The following is a 21,602-nucleotide window of genomic DNA, read 5'->3' as shown; positions in this document are numbered from 1 at the left end:
TCCGCTCCCTTACCAACAAAACGGACGAAATACTCTTACTCACCAGGACAAACAAAGATTTTTCCAACTCCGCTGCGCTGTGTTTCACAGAAACATGGCTCAATGACACCATACCGGACAGCGCGTTACATCTGCCGGGTTTTCAGCTGTTCAGAGCGGATCGCATTGCCGAGTCTACAGGGAAGACACGTGGTGGTGGATTATGTTTTTATATAAACGAAGGTTGGTGCAGAGATATAACAACACTGAAGAAGATGTGCTTTTCGTACTTAGAAGCGTTCTCTATCAACTGCAAACCTTTTTATTCGCCACGCGAGTTTTCCTCATTTATTCTCGTTAATGTTTACATTCCTCCACATGCTTGTGCGAGCGCGGCGCTGCAACAGCTGGCGGATTACATCACTGACACGGAGCAGCAACACCCGGATTCTCTTATTATCATTATTGGGGACTTTAACAGAGCAAACCTCTCCCGTGAGCTGCCAAAATACAGGCAGCATATCACATGCCCCACCAGAGACAGCAACATTCTGGATCACTGTTACACCACAATACGGGATGCATACCACTCTGTTCCCAGAGCAGCTCTGGGTCTCTCTGATCATTGCCTGGTTCATCTTCTTCCGACCTACAGACAGAAGCTTAAATCTGCCAAGCCTGTAGCAAGAACAGCAAAGAGATGGAGCAGCGAAACAGAGCGGGCCTTACAAGCCTGTTTCGACTGCACGGATTGGAGTGTCTTTGAAGCTGCAGCCACTGATCTGGATGAGTTAACTGACACAGTGACATCCTACATCAGCTTCTGTGAGGACATGTGTATTCCCACCAGGACTCGCTTAACATACAACAATGACAAACCATGGTTTACAATGAAACTGAGACAGCTTCGTCAGGCCAAAGAAGATGCTTACAGAAGTGGGGACAAAGTCTTGTATAATCAGGCCAAAAACACACTGACAAAGGAGATAAGAGCAGCTAAGAGAAGCTACTCTGAAAAGCTGAAGAACCAGTTTTCAACCAACGACCCTGCATCAGTGTGGAAAGGCCTGAAAGACATTACCAACTACAAGCCATCATCACCTCAGTCTATGGGTAATCAACGACTGGCTGACGACCTGAACGACTTCTATTGTCGTTTTGAAATGCAGAGTCTCACCCTTCACACCCGCCCTGACCCTATCTCTGCTATACCATTAACACCTCCTCTTGACATTCAACCTGCACTTAAGATCTGCGAAGAGGATGTTTGCCAGCTTTTCCGCAAACAAAAGATCAGAAAAGCACCAGGCCCAGACAATGTCTCACCCTCCTGCCTGAAAATCTGTGCAGAGCAGCTGTCGCCCATCTTCACTAATATATTTAACAGATCTTTGGAGCAGTGTGAAGTCCCTTCATGCTTCAAACGCTCCACCATCATCCCTGTACAGAAGAAACCCAAAATATCTGGACTTAATGACTACAGGCCTGTTGCTTTAACATCTGTGGTCATGAAGTCATTTGAGAGACTTGTACTGGCCCACCTGAAGGACATCACCAGACCACTTCTTGATCCCCTCCAGTTTGCTTACCGAGCAAACAGGTCTGTGGACGATGCAGTAAACATGGGACTGCATTACATCCTACAACACCTAGACAGACCAGGGACTTACGTCAGGATCCTGTTTGTAGACTTCAGCTCGGCCTTCAACACCATAATCCCAGACCTCCTCCTGCCCAAGTTTACCCAGCTCTCTTGTGCCAACCTCTACCTGTCAGTGGATTATTAACTTCCTGTCGAACAGGCAGCAGCTAGTGAGGTTGGGAAATTTAAATCCAGCACATGTACCATCAGCACCGGAGCTCCTCAAGGATGTGTTCTTTCTCCACTGCTATATTCACTCTACACAAACGAATGCACCTCTACAGACCCTTCTGTCAAACTCCTGAAGTTTGCAGATGACACCACAGTCATTGGCCTTATTCAAGACGGTGATGAATCTGCCTACAGAAAGGAGGTTGCTCAGCTGGCTGCCTGGTGTAGTCAAAACAACCTAGAGCTGAATGCATTCAAGACAGTGGAGATGATAGTGGATTTCAGAAGGAACCCTCCATCACTTCCTCCCCTCACCATCCTGGACAGCACTGTGGATACTGTGGAGTCATTCAGGTTCCTGGGCTCCACCATCTCTCAGGACCTGAAGTGGGAGTCCCACATAGACTCCATTGTAAAGAAGGCCCAGCAGAGGTTATACTTCCTCCGTCAATTGAGGAAGTTCAACCTACCACAGGAGCTACTGACCCAGTTCTACTCAGTGGTCATCGAATCTGTTCTGTGCACTTCAATTACTGTTTGGTATGGCTCGGCCACCAAATCAGACCTACGAAGACTACAACGGACAGTTCGTAGTGCTGAGAAAATTATTGGTGCTCCTCTGCCCACACTTCAGGACCTGTACGATTCCAGAGTGAAAAACAGGGCAAGAAAAATCATCATTGACCCACACACCCAGCACACAAACTCTTTGATCTGCTGCCCTCTGGCCGGCGCTTTAGAGCACCAAACACCAGGACTTCCAGACACAGAAGCAGCTTCTTCCCCCAGGCAATCTCCCTCCTAAACAGATAACTGCTCCTTAAGAGCAATATTCCACTTCCACTACTCCTATAGTGTGCACTACTAGTGCCTTATTATATCTACATCTTATGTATACATGTATATAACACTACCTCTACTTACTAAATTATCCATTTGCACAAGTGTACATACAATCTGTTAATATGTTTATTCTACTATATACTACCCGTACAATGTCTCTTATATGTTATTATCCCCCATTTTCTGTAAAATAGTCTTTATTTTATATATGCACAATTTAGAATCTTTTAGACTGTAAATCGTATTATATTGTATTGTCATTGTGTTAATGTCTGTACTAGAAGCTTCCAACACCAAAGAAAATTCCTTGTGTGTGCAAGCACACTTGGCAATAAAGCTCTTCTGATTCTGATTCTGATTCTGATTCTGTATCTCATTAACTGAATGACCATAAATGAGTGTGGAAAGAGTAGTGGAAGCAAGGCTAAGGGGAGAAGTGAGCATTTGTGAGCAGCAGTATGGTTTCATGCCAAGAAAGAGCACTACAGATGCGATATTTGCTTTGAGAAGGTTGATGGAGAAGTACAGAGAGGGTCAGAAAGAGCTGCATTGTGTCTTTGTAGATTTAGAGAAGAGGTATGACAGGTGCCAAGAGAGGAGCTAGTGGTATTGTATGAGGAGGTCTGGAGTGGCAGAGAAGTATAGTAGAGTGGTGCAGGATATGTATGAGAGCAGTAGGACAGTGGTAAGGTGTGCGGTAGGTGTGACAGAGGAGTTCACGGTGAAGGTGGGACTGCATCAAGGATCGGCTCTGAGCCCCTTCTTGTTTGGGTGGTGATGGACAGGCTGACAGATGAGGTCAGACAGGAATCTCCATGGACTATGATGTTTGCTGGATGATATTGTGATCTGTAGTGAGAGCAGAGAGCAGGTGGAGGAAAGTCTAGAGAGGTGGAGGTTTGCTCTGGAGAGAAGAGGAATGAAGGTTAGTCTGCAGCAAGACAGAATACATGTGTGTGAATGAGAGGGATCCAAGTGGAACAGTGAGGTTACAGGGAGAAGAGGTAAAGAAGGTGCAGGATTTTAAGTACTTAGGGTCAACAGTCCAGAGTAATGGGGAGTGTGGAAAAGAGGTGAAGAAGCGTGTGCAGGCAGGTTGGAATGGGTGGAGAAAAGATGTCAGGTCTGTTGTGTGATAAAAGAGTACCAGCAAGAATGAAAGGAAAGTGTACAGGGCAGTAGTGAGACCAGCATGTTGTATGGTTTGGAGCAGTTGCACTGAGGAAAAGACAGGAGGAAGAGTTAGAGGTAGCAGAGCTGAAGATGTTGAGGTTCTCTTTGGGAGTGACGAGGATGGATAGGATCAGGAATGAGTACATCAGAGGGACAGCACATGTGAGATGTTTTGGAGACAAAGTTAGAGAGGCCAGGTTGAGATGGTTTGGACATGTTCAGAGGAGGGAGAGTGAATATATCGGAAAAAGGATGCTGAGGTTAGAGCTGCCAGGCAGGAGGCCAAGAGGAAGACCAAAGAGGAGGTTTATGGATGTAGTGAAGGAGGACATGAAGGTAGTCGGTCTGAGAGAAGAGGATGCAGGGGATAGGGCAAGATGGAGGCAGATGATTCGCTGTGGCGACCCCTGAAGGGAACAGCCGAAAGGAAAAGAAGAAGAAGATGATAGATTGATTTCAATACTGCTGCATTCACTGTTCTTGTGTCTCTAAAAATTACATTTTGTATATAACTCTGTTTGTCTTGTTTACTGTGCTTACATACACTGTATTCTAAAATTGGTCTGTCTTATCAGAGAATGTGTTTGACATTGTGTTAAATGTGTTGTATAGAGCTTTAACATGTTCTTTACAATTACATACATGGGTGTAACATCAGCATTTATTTAATTCTAGTTGTATTGTATCTAACTTGTTGACATTGACATAGGTAATACATAAATTAACAAAATCCAAAAAGCAAATAGTTATCCCTTTTCTGTTTGCACTGGTGTGGTACTTTTATCACCAAAATGCTCTTAAAAACCCCATGAAATCATATTTGGAGTTTTTGCTGAAGTCCATGGTAGCTGTGAGGTGCTAATGTCCTCAAATACTCATTGCTATTCGTTACAAAGGCATGTGTCCTTTGATGTGTTCACCCCAACTTCCAGTTTAAGGAAACTAGGGCTGCCAAACGATTAATCGCATCCAGAATATAAAATTGTGTTTACATAATATATGTCTATGTACCGTGCATATTAATTTTGTATTCATAAATACAAACACAACATACACATACATGAATATATAGGAAATATTTAGATGTATTTATTAATATTTATTTACCAATTGAAATTATATTTAAACATTTATTAATTTTAATATTTTAGATTTTTCTTAAATATATGCATGTATGTGTTAATAAATACAAAATTATTTTGCACAGTAAACAGATATATATTATGTAAACACAAACTTTTATTCGGATGCAATTAATCGCGATTAATCATTTGACAGCCCAAAAGGAAACACATCAAAACAGGGATGTCTGTATTTATCAAGATGTTTTTTAAGTTTTTCTTATACTTTTTAACTTTGCATGCATTTTCTTCAATAATATGGCACACATTCTTGTACACTATATAGGCATTTATGTGACATTGTATCTTTCACTTACCTTTGGTCTTTTCCATGTTACTCCTGGAGGGGGCGCTCTTTTGTAGAACAATGACTCAGCTGAGGGAGGAAAGTATGGATCTTGGAACAGAGCACCTCTCTTCGAACATGCCTTCTTCAGTTTATGATAACACTGACCCTGAAACTTGCACACTTTATCTGGCATACTAAAGAGAGGAGAAAGGGGAGGAAGCGAGGAAATAAGGGATCAAGTGAGAAAGAGATAGGGAAAAAGAGATGAGGAAACGGGTACAGAGTTGGAAGAATAAGAGTGGAAATTGAGTTCAATACAATTTCCCCAAATAATCACCTACAGAAAATACTATTCATAACGCCCTAATGTCTAATATTCTCTATTAATTTACTTTGATTTTATAAAGCATTAAAAGTAAAGACTTTAGTATTTAAATAATGCCAGCAGAATTTGTTAACCACAGTGTTATACCTTGTGCTGTAACCTCAAGTTTAACTTCTGTTTCAGGGATGACTGGGTAACAGGGTATATTTGCAGACAGTTTGCCCTGGAAATGGAGAAGGGTTAAACATGGTGAAGAGGTTAAGGTATCAGCAGTCCCTTTTTGTAAGTAATAACATATTGGAAAAAAAGGTTTAGAGAAAAGAAACCCGCTCTTTATGTTTTTGTGCAGTGATTGGCTATGATTTGAATAATTCAATTCAATTCAATTCAATTTTATTTATATAGCGCTTTTCACAATGTGCATTGTTCCAAAGCAGCTTTACAGGAGCAAATAAGAAAAACACAGAAAGGTAAAACACAGCACAGTGCATGGTGTTTATAGACCAAGCAAGATCATTATAATAAATAATATCTAATAAATAAATGAATAAATAAATAAATGCAGTCTCCCGGTGAGCAAGCCAACACTGCACTGCTCTGCTGTGGCGAGGAACCCAAACTCCAATGCTGAATAATGGAGAAAAAAAAACCTCGGGAGAAACCAGGCTCAGCCGGGAATAGTGGTCAAAAGTGATCAGGTTGTGAAATATTGCATTAATGTAAAGCCCCAAATAAAGTGTGCATTTGTATGTGTATATGTGTGTGTGGGAATGTAATATGAAATATTAAAAATCTATATATAAATCTCTATAAATAAATATATAAATAAAGATAATAAAATATCTTTTGGGGGTCTGGCATGGGCTCAAGGGAGGCTACATGCGACAACTAAGTGTGCTAATACAAAAGCCACTCTGATACTGTGTGTTTGTATTTGCGTTAGTGCTTGTGTGTGTTTGTGTGTGGGTCAGGTTTCTATACCCACAATGATTAAAAAAACCTGAAATCAACTATCCCCACAAGGGAAATATCATAAACATAAAATATAATGTTTTAGTTAACCTTTTCAAATTCAGAATGTTTAGGTAAAAGGCTCGGTCTGGGGAATGGAGTTATAAGGATAGAAGTAAGCTCAGAAAAAAAACATAAGTCAAAACAAGACAAAAGTGTGTGTAGTGTAGTTCTGTGCACACATACCAGATCACACACATAAATAGAACTGTTGATGTTCTCTTAATGTCTAAATCACATTTGAAACCCACACCCAAGCAAAAATATTTAGAAGTTTTTATCAGAATCTCTTCTTTGAAAATTATATTCTAAACATTTGTATGTAATACATTATATTAATGTAAAAATGCCCTTTAAAACATTTACATTTATGCATTTGGCAGACGCTTTTATCCAAAGCGACTTACATTGCATTGTACAATACATTTTGTTTCTGACTATGCAATCCCCTGGGATCGAACCCATGACCTTGGTGTTGCTAGCACCTTGCTCTAACCACTGAGCACAGGAAAACAAACCAATATACAGAAATAAAAGAATTCTACTTATATTTACTGCTCAATTTTTATATATATTTAAATATACTTTTGTATTTTTAGAAGCATGTAATTTAACTTCCTAGGAACGTAAGATACATACTTCTAAATAAGTTATTTGCATAACGTTAGATTCTGGCCCATTCGTACATGCAGATCTGCTTCACATTGATCTCATTAGTCAGGCACTGCAATTTTCAAAATGTGTGACAGATCATCAACTGGATTGAGATCAGGTTTTTCAGTGGCCCAGAACATTAACCTTTTTGTTTTCGGGCCATTGCTATGTAAATTTGTGTCTGTTTGGGATCATTCTCTTAGTAAATTTTGAACCACCTCATTCCTAGTTCTATTTAAACACAATGCCTGATCCCTGGTGATAAGCCCAACAGGAAATAAGCCCCACAGCATGATGGGGGCTTCTAGCTTTCTTCACTGCATGTGGTTTTCTGAGAAGTGGAACGGTTTGATTTGGATTACACATATCTAATTTTTGTGGCTCTTGGCCACATAATCTTTCTCCCTGCGCATCCTACTTTCACCTTAGACTCACAACAAGAATAATTATCCCTTGACACTAGGGTATTTTTCTGCAGGAAATGTGGTAGTTATTTTAATGATTCACACATGGAGGCAGATTGGAAAGCAATTGTGTCCTTGTTAGGGTAATTGTTTTTGATCTGTGTAAGCCTTGAAAGTCTACAACAGGACTGAATCTCATCTTATTTCACCATATAGCAATACAATAATTCATTTTCAATTGTTACACGTTAAATATAGTAGAAAACTGGTAAACGTTCTGAATACTTTTGCATTGCAGTGTATATACTTATGAAAATGTGATAGCTGTAGTGCAGTATATTTGCCCACAACATGTAAACTTTGCCATCAAATTGTGTTAGAATGTAACATGGGTTTTGTTATATGCAATGCCAAAATGACTTGAGAGACTTCATGTGTGATGCAGCTATTAATTTCACCATCATAAAGTCAAAATCAAAAATCATGTTATCCACAAGCACTTTTAATACACTGTACAATATGACACTATAACGCACAAAGAAAAGTACAACTTTATGGAAGTGTTTTAATACCCAATGTGACATTTTTTGATAAATAAGAATGTGTTTACTGTGGATCCTGGTACATAAATGGGTAGTTGACAAATAAACCATAGATGTTTCCTATGGTGTGACAGCAAACCTTTAGAAAGAAAACCTAACAATGAAGATGAATCACTCTTATGCTATTTTATATTATAAATATTAATCATATCAAATAATATATTATTAACAGTTTGTTTTCTACATTTTTATGTCACACCATTAGACACATGTACAGTATATTTTTCAACTACCCAAATACCACTGCATGAATAATAAAAGACGCAATACAAAGCCAAATAGACAGAGCACTTACCTTCACCTCTGGTTTTGTGTCTTCTCTGTGTGATTTTATTCCTGCAGATATATCCAATAATAAAGATAGTGTCACAAGTTATTCGCAGAGTATTTGTTTAGTACGACAGGTATGAGACTTTGGCCATGAGTAATTTTGCAGTAATACTGTCCATGTGGCTGATATGTCAGGATCACTGTGACAGGTGTTTCCTTTCTGCTTAACTCGTCTGTTTGACGTCGCTGTGACAACCGAGTCTTGTCTGGTAAGCCATGTGTGGGTATTCTTGAGTCTTCTAAATAGGTAGATGCTTTTGGCATGTGTTTAAAATAATATTTAATTAAGCTTGGTAATGTGTAATGTTGCATATGGTAGTATTTTATATCCATGCTTGTCTACCTGCACATGGTTGTTTGTTTGTGGATGTAACACCATCCTTCCAGCCGGTCTAGCTCAAAACACAGTGACATTAAAAACAATTAGTGATACTGAGAGGAGTGTGTACACACACATGCACACTCACACAGAGAGAGAGAGAGAGACTATCAGCTTACTTATAATGAAACAAAAGCCAAGAAGAGTGACTAGGCTTCATCTGTGCCTAAAATATTGCATGCTATTGTATTAAAATATATAAAGAAATATAATGACCCAGAGCAAGCTGTACAATTCTAAAATTTATTGACAGTACGTGCAAATCCACCAATCCACTAACTGCCTGTTTGCTATATTATTACATTTGTCTATATTATCATAGTTACAATGCAAAAAAGTGTTTCTATTAGGGCACAGCCAGAGTGTCATCAATTGCCTACAATGAAAACATTGGCCACAAAATAAAACAACAAAGTTGCATTACCATACATTCAAGCATGCACAGCCAGCAAGTCAGACATGCTTGAAATTATTAAAAAATATATAACAAAGATTTTTAAAAGTATAATATAGTACATGCATGCAACAATACGTTTTGCTGATGTTTGGCTTTTTGCTTTTAATATATATTTTCTGTGATAACAATTTCTCTCCCTTTCTTCATAGCTTTCACTCTTACTTTTGAAGTATATTTGGTGCTGCCCTCTTTGTGACCTTAAACATCTGAACACAACTCCTATTTCTCATACCTCTCTCTTTAACTTCTCAGGAGTTCTCACAGTTGATACCCCCTCACACACACAGCACTCCTGTGTCTCTCACTCTTCTAATAACACACAGGCTATCCAAATCCAGCTCACTGCATGTACCTCTCCCATGCAAATAGCCACCAACTCACAATTTAGTCTTTCTGTTTACAGGTATGAAGTACTTATCTCAGAACTCTGTCTGGATTTCTCCTCACAAACCCCCATCCCCCACCAACCTACCAGTAGGTTCAACATGCCTATCTGTCAATTAGGCGTAAGGCACTGACACCTGAATCCACAAGAGGGCCATGGGTCGGGTAATGCACCCTGACACCCCAGACTCATAAACTTCTATACCAACATCTAATTCAATCCTCATACCTGAGACAAGACTACCGCTCGTGCTTTTAATGATAGGCTATGTAAAACCTTTACAGGTTTGCAAAAATATGAGCATAATGTGCCAGGGTTACAGTAATGCAAATATAAAAATGTTGCTGTATGCATTTTACTTTCTCATTCTTCTGATAAACTTTACCATATATATAGTATATAGCTAATAGTCTGTTATGGTTGATTCTTCATTAAACCGTTGGTGGGTGTTCATGTTAGAGTTTGTTCCTAATAAAGCACACTTTTTTTAGTACCTATTAGTATTAATTAATACAAAAATATTAAAAATGTATAAATGCATGGAAAATAAAAGCAAGCTATTGCATCCCATTTCAGACTTGACCAGATAAAGCTTTTTACTGTTTTCTACATATTGACTACTATTCAAAATCATCCTAAATACATAATGTAAAAACATTGTGTCATATAACCATCTCTTTAATATTGGCTGAGTAAGTCCAGCAATTCAAATCAGATTAAAATGAATGCTTGAAATTAAACTTTGATGCTCTTTATCTTTATAATTCGATCAGAAAACTTCGCACTTTGCGCTGTGTTTTGATGCGCTTGTGAACTGAATATTCAATGCGTTTTGCTTTCGATTAACCACGCCTGCATCGATTGCTCTTTTTCTTATTTTCCCTTTCGTCCACGTAGTACGCGTGTTCCGTTGTGCTAGCATGAACCTCACAAACATCCTTAGAAATGTTGCTGATGTGGCTCTAGTGTGAACTGTCTGATAAATATTTCAGTATGAAACCCTTTGCTCTTAGTTTTTTTTTTATGTTTAGACTCGTCTTTGCAAACCAAGAAGAGCGGTTGCCGAATAAATGCGAAGGTAACCATCATAAAGTGCTTAACTCTTGAGTCTTTTAGTAAACAAATATTATGTGCGTTAACGTTACACTAAGTACGTTACAATTACGAAATTATACTGGACATATACGTAGATTTAGAAGTATTTTGTCATGTATTTCCTCAATAGTGCCCCGAACATTAAACGAACTATTAGAAACTAAACATGTGCATTACAAACTAAACTTTTGCAAAGTTTGCCTTTTTGTTTATCTGCTTGTAGGCTAAACGAAACCGCTTCCAAATGTTTAACTTTACACTGTACCGACTATATTCATTTTCTTTTGATAGTTTGCAAGTTACTGACTGTGGAGCTGCAGGACGCCTTAGAGAAAACTGGCCGCTCGAAAGAGGTTTTAGAGATCGGAGAAGTTTTGGATAGTGGCAAGAGAAGACGCAAAATAAAATACAACACTTCGTATGTGATGATAACCCACTTACAAGTCAATTCTAACAGTTCTTTCCCCGTGAGTAAACGATAGAATCATTAATTCTGAATACACTTTGTGTTTCCAGAGAGACTCGGCTCACAGAAGCAATGGACAACATCTGTGAAAGAATTCTGCAGTATAAAGTACACGCTGAGAGACCAGGGAGCCTTCGCTATGCTAAGGTTTTAAACTCACCATACCTCCTTTTCCTCCTTTTTGAATAAAATGTAAGGATATGGGTCGCCCAGTAGTGTAGTCTAGTTTTTTGAAGTGAGTATATTCTGATTTCCCCCCCAGCCTACTCACCCGTCCCAGGTCGACAACCCATTTATAAGCACCACCACACTCACGAATGCATAGAGTATGCTTCTATATGTAATCAAGAGCATTCTGAAAGATTTATTGCAAGCAAGATTTCAATAGCCAATGACAACTGGGGTGACTTGCTGGTCTTGTTAATCACTGTCTCTCAGCCAGTTACATTTACATTACATTACATTTAGCCTTAGACGGTATATGTATACAACCACAGGTTGTATACATATACAAAGCACAGGTTTTAAAGTAATTTATTTGTGATATACTATTTCTACATAAACCCACCCTGATAAAAATAGTATTACATAAATTCTATTGGTTTACTATTACTATTATGAACCACAAATTTTTATTTTACAAAATGTAAAAAAATGTCTTTGGCATTAATGGGTGTTCTATTGATCCCCATCTGCATCTCGTGTTTTGGGCAGGGTTCTATTATTTTTTCAGCAGGGCGCCCAGCATAATGTAAATAATATCTTGTGAATGTATAATCTTTAGATTTTGATGTAGTTTTGACTAGTTTAATTACTAGATTTTTAGCCTAGTTTTCACACACTGGGTCACACTTATGAGTGCAAGTTGCACCTATTATTGACATTGATAGTTAACTATAATAATTAACAATGAAAATTTGTGCAGTTTTGTCAAACAGCGGTTGCACTTACAGATTGCTGGCAGTGTCTCTAGCTTGACTTTCACAAGGCTTGCCAGGAGTTCTCATCTCTTATCATCTAAAACAATTATATAGCCTACATTGTTGTATAAGTTATCTTTCTCCCTCATTTATTGTTTCACCACACAAACTAGCATTTGTGAAGTTGGCTAGTTGGATACAATTTAATATGCCCTTACAGTTATGTTAATGATAACAAATATCCTCATTTTACGCAGTGGTTTTAAAAGTGGGGTGATTTATCAGCAGAAAGTATAATACACACCCCGGGACGCTATCACGGCAGAGGGGGAGCCCGCATACAGCGTAGCAAGAGCCTCGTCGGGCTCATTTTCTGTAACACCTGCTGCAGCGTCACCCGAAGTGCCAGTAGCTTCAGGGGCAGGCTTACGAAATCACTTAAATAGTGTAGTTTAAATGCTTGCTTTTCATGATATCCTTTTGTTTCATATCTCCCGGGTGCACCAATGGTCCAAAAGTCAGTGCGTCGCACTTTTCTGACTCAAAAAGATGTTGTATCTGGGTATATGTAAATTCTTGATCTTTTCTAGTGTGTATACGGCGTATACCTGCATATCACGTAGACTACACCTCTGGGGTCACCTCTTTTATTGTTTGTTAGGGCACCAGTCAGACAATGAGCACACTGAAGAACCTGGTGAATAAGGGAGTGAAGGTTGAACTTGGGGTTCCTTATGAACTGTGGGATGAGCCATCAGTGGAGGTAGCGGACATGAAGAGGCAGGTAATACATGCACACAACATGCAAACATGTCTAGTGTGGATGTTATGAATGTAAACCGACTGTATACTGACCTTGTAAGCGTGTAATTTCAAGTACAATGGCATGTTAATGACATCATTTTCATTATGGGGTGAAATATTTCTTTAAACAGACCATTTAAGTTCACACATGTTGTGGAAGCCTTGCTGTAAGACAATGTAGATATAGTTGTCTGTTTAAAACATACAAATACCAGTGTTGTAAGGAAACTGTTTTGTGTTACAGTGTGAAACCATGTTAGAAGAACATGAAGAAGTTGTAGAGAACTGGTACTTCCATCATCAAGATGAGAAACTTGACAAATTCTTCTGTGAGGCCCATGTTCTGAGAAACTCAGACCGAGGTAGGAAATGCATTTCTCTGTGTCTTTTTGTCCTTTTTGTATTTTTTGTCCTTTTGTGTGTGTGTGTATGTGTGGGATGGCCCACAAAGATGGCAATATCCAAAACCCTTGTCCTTGTGGGGACATTTTTTTTGTCCCCATGAGGAAACAAGCTTATAAATCATACAGAATTAACTTTTTTGAAAATCTAAAAGAGCAGTTTTTTGTGATTGTTAGGTTTAGGGGGTGGGTTAGCGGTAGGGAATATGATATACAGTTTGTACAGTATAAAAACCATTGCGTCTATGGAATGTCCCCATAAAACATGGAAACCCAACATGTGTGTGTGTGTGCGCGCGCGCGTGCGTGCTCACTCGTGCGTGAATATGGTTGGTCATATACACTCACGTATCAAACCACTAACTTACATATTATTTTTCCTAATTTCACCCAGAGTGCCTGAAGGAGGCATGGAAAGGTGACATGGGAATAAAGGGATCTAAGGAGGAAAGTGAGAAAGAGGGAATAAGACTCACCCATGACTCAGCAGAACTCTGAATGCAGAGATGCAATGATTAATGAATGGACAGAAATGACAGGACATTTGAGGTTTCTTGTGGAAGAACAGGATTGTCAACATAGTTTATAAAACATGCCAATGGAATGCAATGCAATGCTCTTGGCTTAAACCAAGAGACAAAATCAAGCAGCTGTCATAACTTTCCATATTTGTTTTTCTTGCCAGATGGGATTTGGACAGTGCTTTCTGTTTTACCTCTCTGTCCAGCTGTTTTACCCATTTGTCCATATTTTGAATCTCTTTTTTTACACGGCGTTACCAAGAATTAAGACTCTGAATGTACCTTTATTTTTTTAGTGTCTCAGAGTAGGTATAGAAAGTAACATGCAAAATAGACTTTATATTTGTACAAGTATTTTTTATTGAATGGTACAGTCGTTTGACATCATGTTACTCAAGTTAATCTTGTTGGCTGTTTTAAGAAGGGGACCATTTTGTGTATTTTTGGGAACTGTAGAATGCTGGTGTATGTCATTGCTTCCCTATGCAATATGAAGTTTTAAAAAATATTTTTTAAATGTTACGTTGTTGTTACAGTAATAAGGTCACAGTATTGTTACAATAAAATTACTACATACTAGTGTTGCTGTCATCAACGAAAATTATGACTAAATATCGTCGTCAACGAACCTTTATCACGTGACGGAGACGAGACGCAACGTAAATGCTGGTCATGATGACTATAATTAAATGTAAAATGCAGTATTGTTGACGAATAAAAACGAGACTAAATGTGGTTTACAAAATAAAAACTATTCTAAAATGTCTCTTCATTTTCGTTGACCGAGACGAGACGAAATGTTATAACGTTATTTCGGCTGATGCTTTAACCTAGATGCGGAGAGGAATCCTGTTATTTAAATGTCATCTGGCTGTTCTGCGTGTCGGAGTGAATTATGTGCACAGTTTAACATACAACACGTGTGATCGAGGATTTATCTGCGTCTGCAGTGTATGAGGATATTAACAAATGAACTTCATCTCCAGAGTTGCTCTGAGAGTTTATTTTACGAGCGTTTACTGTTTGAGTGAAGCTATCGGCAAACAAAAACTCAAGCGTCTTCTCAAAGACCCGTCAAAATAAAAGTCCCGTTAAATTGAATACTCAGACAAAAAATACTTTAGTGAACTTTGCTATTTGCTATTGAAAATTGTAGTGCCCTTGTAGTAAATTGATAAACACTGTATACTATAGTAAAGTTAAAAAAACAATAGTATCTAAGAATTTTACTGCAGTTTACTATAGCAAATACTATAGTATACTACAGTAATTTATGTGACAAATATACCACTATTGTATAGTAAAAACACACAAATTAGAAAAATTAAAACAAAGTTAGCAGAGATGGGAAGTAACGAAGTACAAATTCTTCGTTACTGTACTTAAGTAGATTTTTCTGGTATCAGTACTTTACTTCACTATTTATTTTTCTGACGACTTTTTACTTTCACTTCTTACATTTTTACGCAAATACCTGTATTTTCTACTTCTTACATTTTCAAACCAGGCTCGTTACTTTAGTTTTAATCTGTATTTGATGCACAATCAATATTATTTCTTGTCATTGCGTGACTTTTTCAACCTAATGATAGGTCTGCCTAAAAGCCGAAGCGCTGTGTGAGGTGGCCACTAGCCAATCAAATGTAATAAGGCGGGAGTTACTGTTTACAGAGCAAAGCGGTGACCAATCAAATCAAAGAAGACGGAGTAACTGTTCTCAGATCTCGAGCGTGATATTCTGCATCATGTGGTGACTCGTGAATGGTAGGGATTTTTAGCGCGAAAGGACCAGATTTTAAATATGTTATTTAGCTATTCGCATGTTCTACAAACATATACTTCACGAAAGATGTACTGTAGTTCTTTCAGAAGTTAAGGCAGCTCGTTAAGGTAAGCGCATTATTGTTGTTCATTAGTATGTATTAATTGCATATTTTTTGCTACCGTGGTGTGTGCGTTAAGTTCATGAACGAGTGAAAAATACCTGCTCATTGCGTTGCTTTTGATGAACTAATTATAGTGGGCACTTTTGCACAAAAATGCGCTAATTTCCTGATTGCCATTTGAAGTGGTTTCTGGACATATCCTATTAGTCTTATTTTCTAATTTTCTTAATGCATTTGCCTTGTTTGATCTGTTTGATCTATTTTTCTGATATTTTATTATTTACTATTATTTATTTTTTCATCTTGTCATGATTAAAATTATAAGGAAATAAAAAACGATCCTTATCAACGTTGATTGACATTGCAATAAAATACTATCACATTATTTTGGAAGTTAAAATTTTGGGCTGGTTTTTGTTGGAGTGAGTAGGCTTTAGTGAGCCTTTGGGCTGGAAATCATCCACCTAATCTAGCAACACTGACATCAGTTTTAATGTTGAACGAGTGTAATGTGTAACAATGTAAGAGGCTAAACATTTAATATTTTAAACCGAGGCATAATTTCAAGAAATGTGTTAAACCAATCGAGAAAAACAGTAATGGTTACCAAGTAAATTGACTTGCCTAATTAATTATCTCTTTATTTCTCAGTTTTCTCTTTTTGACAAGATCTCCCAAGTGTCTACAACCTTTGTATAATGATATTTCCATGAATGGTCTGTGCTTAAAATTTAAAGGGACAGTTAATCTAAAATTGAAAGCAGTGAAATTCTGTTATAAAATGTTTTGACAATCACAGTACCAAACAGTCATTTCCTGACTATTACGCATCGCAGACATAGGCTAGTAGTCTAAGAAGCTGCCACGGACCAAGGCGGAAGGCAACACAAAGAATAGCTAAAAGTAAGGTTGAGAACTTGAGACAAAGGGAATTCTGTCACAATTATTATCAATACGCTTGTCCTTTACACTCTTATCTTACATCATAATTGTATTATAAATTTGTGTTTTTTTCCACTACCTAGGTAGTGGCAAATAGATTTATTCCATCAGTCTTTTTTATGCTTGTGTTCTACATAATGGTAGTTCAGTTGTGAGGTAGGAGCGTGACTCTAAAACAGGTAGTATTGGCTACTTTTTACTTAAGTACATTTTAGAGCCCATACTTTATACTTTTACTTGAGTAAACAAGTTTAGTCAGTACTTTAACTTTTACTTGAGTACTTTTAAACATGAGTATCTGTACTTCTACTTAAGTAAAGGATGTGTGTACTTTTGCCATCTCTGAAATTTAGGTAGTGTAAAAATTATATGACCCTAATTTATCCATCTGTATGTAACATGAATGTCCTTTGTCAGTTACCTGCCTTTTCATAATGAACTGCACTTGCATCTTTTTTTTTTAATGATGACAAACCGACAATTTATACTTGTGCTTCTACTGTTTGGCCTGTGCTACCAACCTTTAAATCTCTCTAGCTCCAGTGCTATGTGCAAAAATAATCTGCATTAATTTACTGCATTCTGTATGCTACTATAGGGCACTGAGGGCAGTCACTCTTTTCCTGTTGTTTCTTTGCAATGCTGGCAAATGTAACCTTCCAGTTGACTTGAAATCACTTCCATTTGTTTTATTAATAAAAGATATTGGAAGTAAAATCGGTCTGGGTAATTACAAATACTTTGATTTTAATAGTCACACAGCAAGAAAAAGAAAATTTGTATGGGAAAAAGATGCATCGAGAATCGTTTTATCATTGCATCGCAGCCCTCTGAATCGTAATCGAATCGTGACGTGCCTAGAGATTCCCAGCCCTATCGATGGCCGTAAATTCAAATCAGAGTGTCTTCCGTGTCTGGAATGGACGTATTGTTGAGTCTATAAGGTAACAATAATATAATAAGACAACCTTGTTTGAAATGGGTTTGGCTAAAAGAAAATTTTGGTTTCGTCTATACTACTAGGCATAGGCGCCGATTTCTTTTTTCGCCAGTGGGTGCTCACGTCGCCGAAACCAAACCCCACCCCCACAGGCCCCAACCACCGTAACCAATTTTTTTTTCATAAGCAAATTATAACTTATTTTCATAAATATTTTCAAACTCGCAACGAACAATTCATTCTGTATATTAGTCTACTTACTTTACAGCGGAGCATACACAAGAAAGTGTAAAACATTTTAACAGCTTCTGTAAATTTTGTATTTTATAAATAATGCGCACTAAACATTTTCACTTAAATGTTCACTTCACTCTTCGCATGTCTTTGCTTTACAGCAGAGTTCACAAAATACCTTGTTTTTGATAGCATTGTATGCTATCCAGGGAATTTTTTTTCAGTTTTCTTGATATGTTCGAGACTGCTTCTGCCTCCCGCCTTTACTTCTGCTGCTGTCATTACTTGCTGATGTCGACGACAACGGCTGTTCACTTGAAGAAATAGCAACATTGCTACTTACTGAAGAGATGCTAAGGTCAATTGAAGTTTTCCTTTTAATCACGAACCTGTCCATGTGTACGCGAAATTTAAAGACAAATTGACGTTATCGCAACGATTAACAATGCGCACTGCTGTTTGCAAGGTCAACCACTCTATCTGAATTACGACTCGTAAGATCAACCAATCAGAGAGGCACCCTATTTTTAAAAGCATTTTGATTGGTTAAAATTGATTGCGAAACGTATGCCGTTTTTCCGTGAGTGCTCGGCAATTTCCGTGGGTGCTCGAGCCCGGAGCCTATGCTACTAGGTACTTACCTGTATACTATATTGACAGGGTTGAATAGAATTGCGTTACTAAAAAGAGACTAAAATACAATTTTCATTGACTAAAACTAGAGTATGTCATCAGTTTTCGTCGACTAAAAATAGACTAAAATAAGACTAAAATGCTCAGACTTTTAGTTGACTGAAACTTGATTAGACTAAAAAGAGTATGAACGTGACTTAAAAAAAACTAATAAAAACGACAGCTTGACACAAAGACTAGACTAAAATTAAAACAGGCCGCCAAAAACTACACTACTCCTTCATTATTTGGTTTTGTAAACAAAGGAAACGAGACAATTCTATCTTGAGATGAACAATTTTACTTTAAGAAGCAAAGCACATTTCTATGTACCCCGTTTAAAAAAGCTTGAAAAGCGTTATAAAGCTGATTTAACGCACTCCAGTGGCGCAATCGGTTAGCGCGCGGTACTTATATTGCAGTACAAAGCAGAGCAATGCCGAGGTTCTGAGTTCGAGTATCACCTGGAGCAGTTTTAGGCTTCTGGGGTTCTATGTGCATGTTTAAGACCCTCTCGTAATTCGCGTCAACATTACACGCAGAAGGAGAACAGTGGGCCTATTACAATTCTGCATATTGATATTAATAATTTCATGAAACCAAGGACATTTACTTCACAGTGTATAACAAAACAGTCTTGTTCATGAAATTAAAATAACATGCAGGTATACGAACCATTCATCACAAGAGCGTAAAACTATTGAGAAAACGGTAACTTTACCGTTGTATTTGTTAACGTTAGTATGCATTGACTAACATGAATTAGCAATATGCCTATAGTTTTATAGCATTTATTAATATTTGTTAATATGCATCACTTCATTGATTATGTCACTTCTCTCTGCGGGGATGAAGCTAGGCAGCACTCTCCTGCTACTGTTATGTGATTATATTAGTAGTCATAAGAACCATAGGTGGAGATTTGTTTAAATTATGCAAAATTAAAGCGTGTCTAATTTAAAAGCTTTTTTATTAAATACATTTTTTAAGAGTTTTTGTCTGTGTGTTACTGCCTGCAAGGTCAAGTTTTTCAGAACATCATGAAAAACTTTACTTAACGGAATACTCCATGCAAAAATGTACTTATTTAGCACTAACTGAATAATTTAGTAACTACACTATTTTCAGGAAAATAAACAACTGAACATGCCAAGTGCTTACTATTAGAGACCACACGGGGGCAGTAGAGCCCACGCCCTATGACACCAACTAAAATATGTATCCATAATAAACTGGTCGGTCCATGTGGAAAAAGCCAGTAACTAAAGTTAATGTGATGTATCATAATCACCAACAATTCGGGGAAGAGAGGTTTGTTATATTCTCTTTTACATTAAATAAACTCATCTTTGCATTTTTATTTTTTGCTTATACAAGTAATGCTAAGGTTGAGTCCAACCTTGTGGATTCAGTGTTAAATCGCTGTATACTGTGTTGTTGTGTATAAATAATACATGTTGTGTGTGAGTAATTGTCACGTTTTCTTTTTGCGCCAGTGCTTCAAAAAGCAAGTGTTTTTAGAGTCCATCAAGGTGATCCACTTTGCTATCTGAAAACATAACTTTGGTAGATTACATTAGTTTATATAACTTTTATATTATATAATATAAAAAATGTTAAAAAATGCTAGCATTTATTATTTATTTGAGAGGTATTTAAAACCTGTCTTTGTTTGGTCAGATGCATAAGAACATTTTCAGAATTAGCCCAAAAAACACACATTTTAAACATTACAAATTCATCAATGACCATTTTCTTTGTTGGTTATCTTGCCTTTATGGAGCAAGGACTGGTCATGCCTTTGCCTTGATCAGTATTCCTGCACATAGGCCTATCTAATGTGCCCTTTTTTGTTTGAATAAATAGCCGCTGTTTAGCTCTCTGCCTTTAAAAAGATGAACCTATTAGAGACCTACAGACAGCAAATGTAAGAAATATACTGTACATGTGACCAAACACACAAAAAATGCATTTTTAAGCTTTTGTGTATAATGTGATTTGTTTGTGATTCTCTTTTAATACGTCTGATCTACTAACCTTGAGGTGCTGGTGAGATAGATGTCCACCTTGGTGGACAATAAAGATATACAATACAATACAATACAAATGAAAATGAAAATTCACCAGTGATGAACTTGCCAGTCCCTCAATAGCCCACACTTTTTATCAGGAAAATCAGATTAAAAAGTATCAGAAAATATTTGCACTTTGCCTAAAATATTTACATTAGTATAAAAATAAAACAGGCATTTAGATGAATTTATATTTGCCTGAGCCTAACTTTGTGCTTCTCTGATATTCACTGATTGTGTTTGATAGTTGGTCTCTGAAATGTTATGAAATGTGTATCCATATAATTAATAACGATGTGATTTATGTTTCATTTGAAAACAAAACAAAACAGAAATAGAGATTTCCACTAGAAACAAAACAAGGTTCCCACCTGGAGCTGTTTACAAATCAAACAAAGTTTGCATCATCAAATACTTTAAACTTAATTAAGGGTGAAATTAATAGAGTTCAAACATGAGAATCAAAATATTTCAGGGGTAAATTTCTAAAGCTACACTGAAAAACGTTGCTGTAGTTTTTGCAGCAGGTTTGCCAGTAATTTACTGTAGATTTAATTACTACTTAGTGATTAATTGGTAATATACTTTCCAATTAGTACTGTTTTCAATTACTTTAATCACAATTAAAACACTTTGACTTTTGAGATTTAAAATGAGCAAGAAGAGACTGGCATTAGCACATCAACACCTGAAAAAAATGGCATTCTTCCTTAGCATTTTTCTCTTGTTTTCTGTAAAAATATTTAAAACTTCTTAAATTACGATACATTTACATAACAAGAAAAGTGACCAAAGATATAAAGTACTGTTTTATGAAAGTATATATAAACTAGGTAAGTTTATGCTTAAAACAAAACTGTAGATTACATTTACAGTAAATTACT

At 37.3% G+C, this 21,602-nt stretch overlaps 2 protein-coding genes across 2 annotated transcripts in view; one reads left to right on the top strand and one right to left on the bottom strand.

Moving 5' to 3' along the window:
* Nucleotides 1–8,540, bottom strand: part of LOC130561664 (calpain-5-like) — a 34,970-nt gene extending 26,430 nt beyond the window's left edge. The window contains exons 1-3 of the mRNA XM_057346136.1: nt 8,510–8,540; nt 5,691–5,766; nt 5,247–5,412 (exon numbers count right to left, since the gene is read on the bottom strand). Coding sequence (XP_057202119.1) covers nt 5,247–5,411 — 165 coding nt within the window. The 5' untranslated portion in view covers nt 5,412; nt 5,691–5,766; nt 8,510–8,540. The remainder of the gene's footprint in view (nt 1–5,246; nt 5,413–5,690; nt 5,767–8,509) is intronic.
* A 2,113-nt stretch (nt 8,541–10,653) lies between these two features.
* Nucleotides 10,654–17,899, top strand: cnpy4 (canopy FGF signaling regulator 4). The gene is made up of 6 exons (XM_057336200.1): nt 10,654–10,843; nt 11,152–11,278; nt 11,377–11,473; nt 12,908–13,030; nt 13,295–13,412; nt 13,846–17,899. The coding sequence occupies exons 1-6, from the start codon at nt 10,759–10,761 to the stop codon at nt 13,947–13,949; spliced, it is 654 nt and encodes a 217-aa protein (XP_057192183.1). The 5' UTR covers nt 10,654–10,758; the 3' UTR covers nt 13,950–17,899.
* Nucleotides 17,900–21,602: the final 3,703 nt, after the last annotated feature.

Source organism: Triplophysa rosa, linkage group LG1, assembly GCF_024868665.1.
Source record: "Triplophysa rosa linkage group LG1, Trosa_1v2, whole genome shotgun sequence".
In the NCBI taxonomy this organism is placed as follows: Eukaryota; Metazoa; Chordata; class Actinopteri; order Cypriniformes; family Nemacheilidae; genus Triplophysa; species Triplophysa rosa.
Note: the sequence above shows the minus strand (reverse complement) of the source record. Positions and strands in the feature narration are given on the sequence as shown.

What these genes read in the sequence shown, in the direction of transcription:
- cnpy4 (XM_057336200.1), top strand. Translation starts at nt 10,759, where the DNA reads ATGAAACCCTTTGCTCTTAGTTTTTTTTTTATGTTTAGACTCGTCTTT. An exon ending in GGAGCCTTCGCTATGCTAAG is followed by an intron (nt 11,474 to 12,907) that starts GTTTTAAACTCA and finishes ATTGTTTGTTAG; the next exon opens with GGCACCAGTCAGACAATGAG. An exon ending in TAGCGGACATGAAGAGGCAG is followed by an intron (nt 13,031 to 13,294) that starts GTAATACATGCA and finishes TTTGTGTTACAG; the next exon opens with TGTGAAACCATGTTAGAAGA.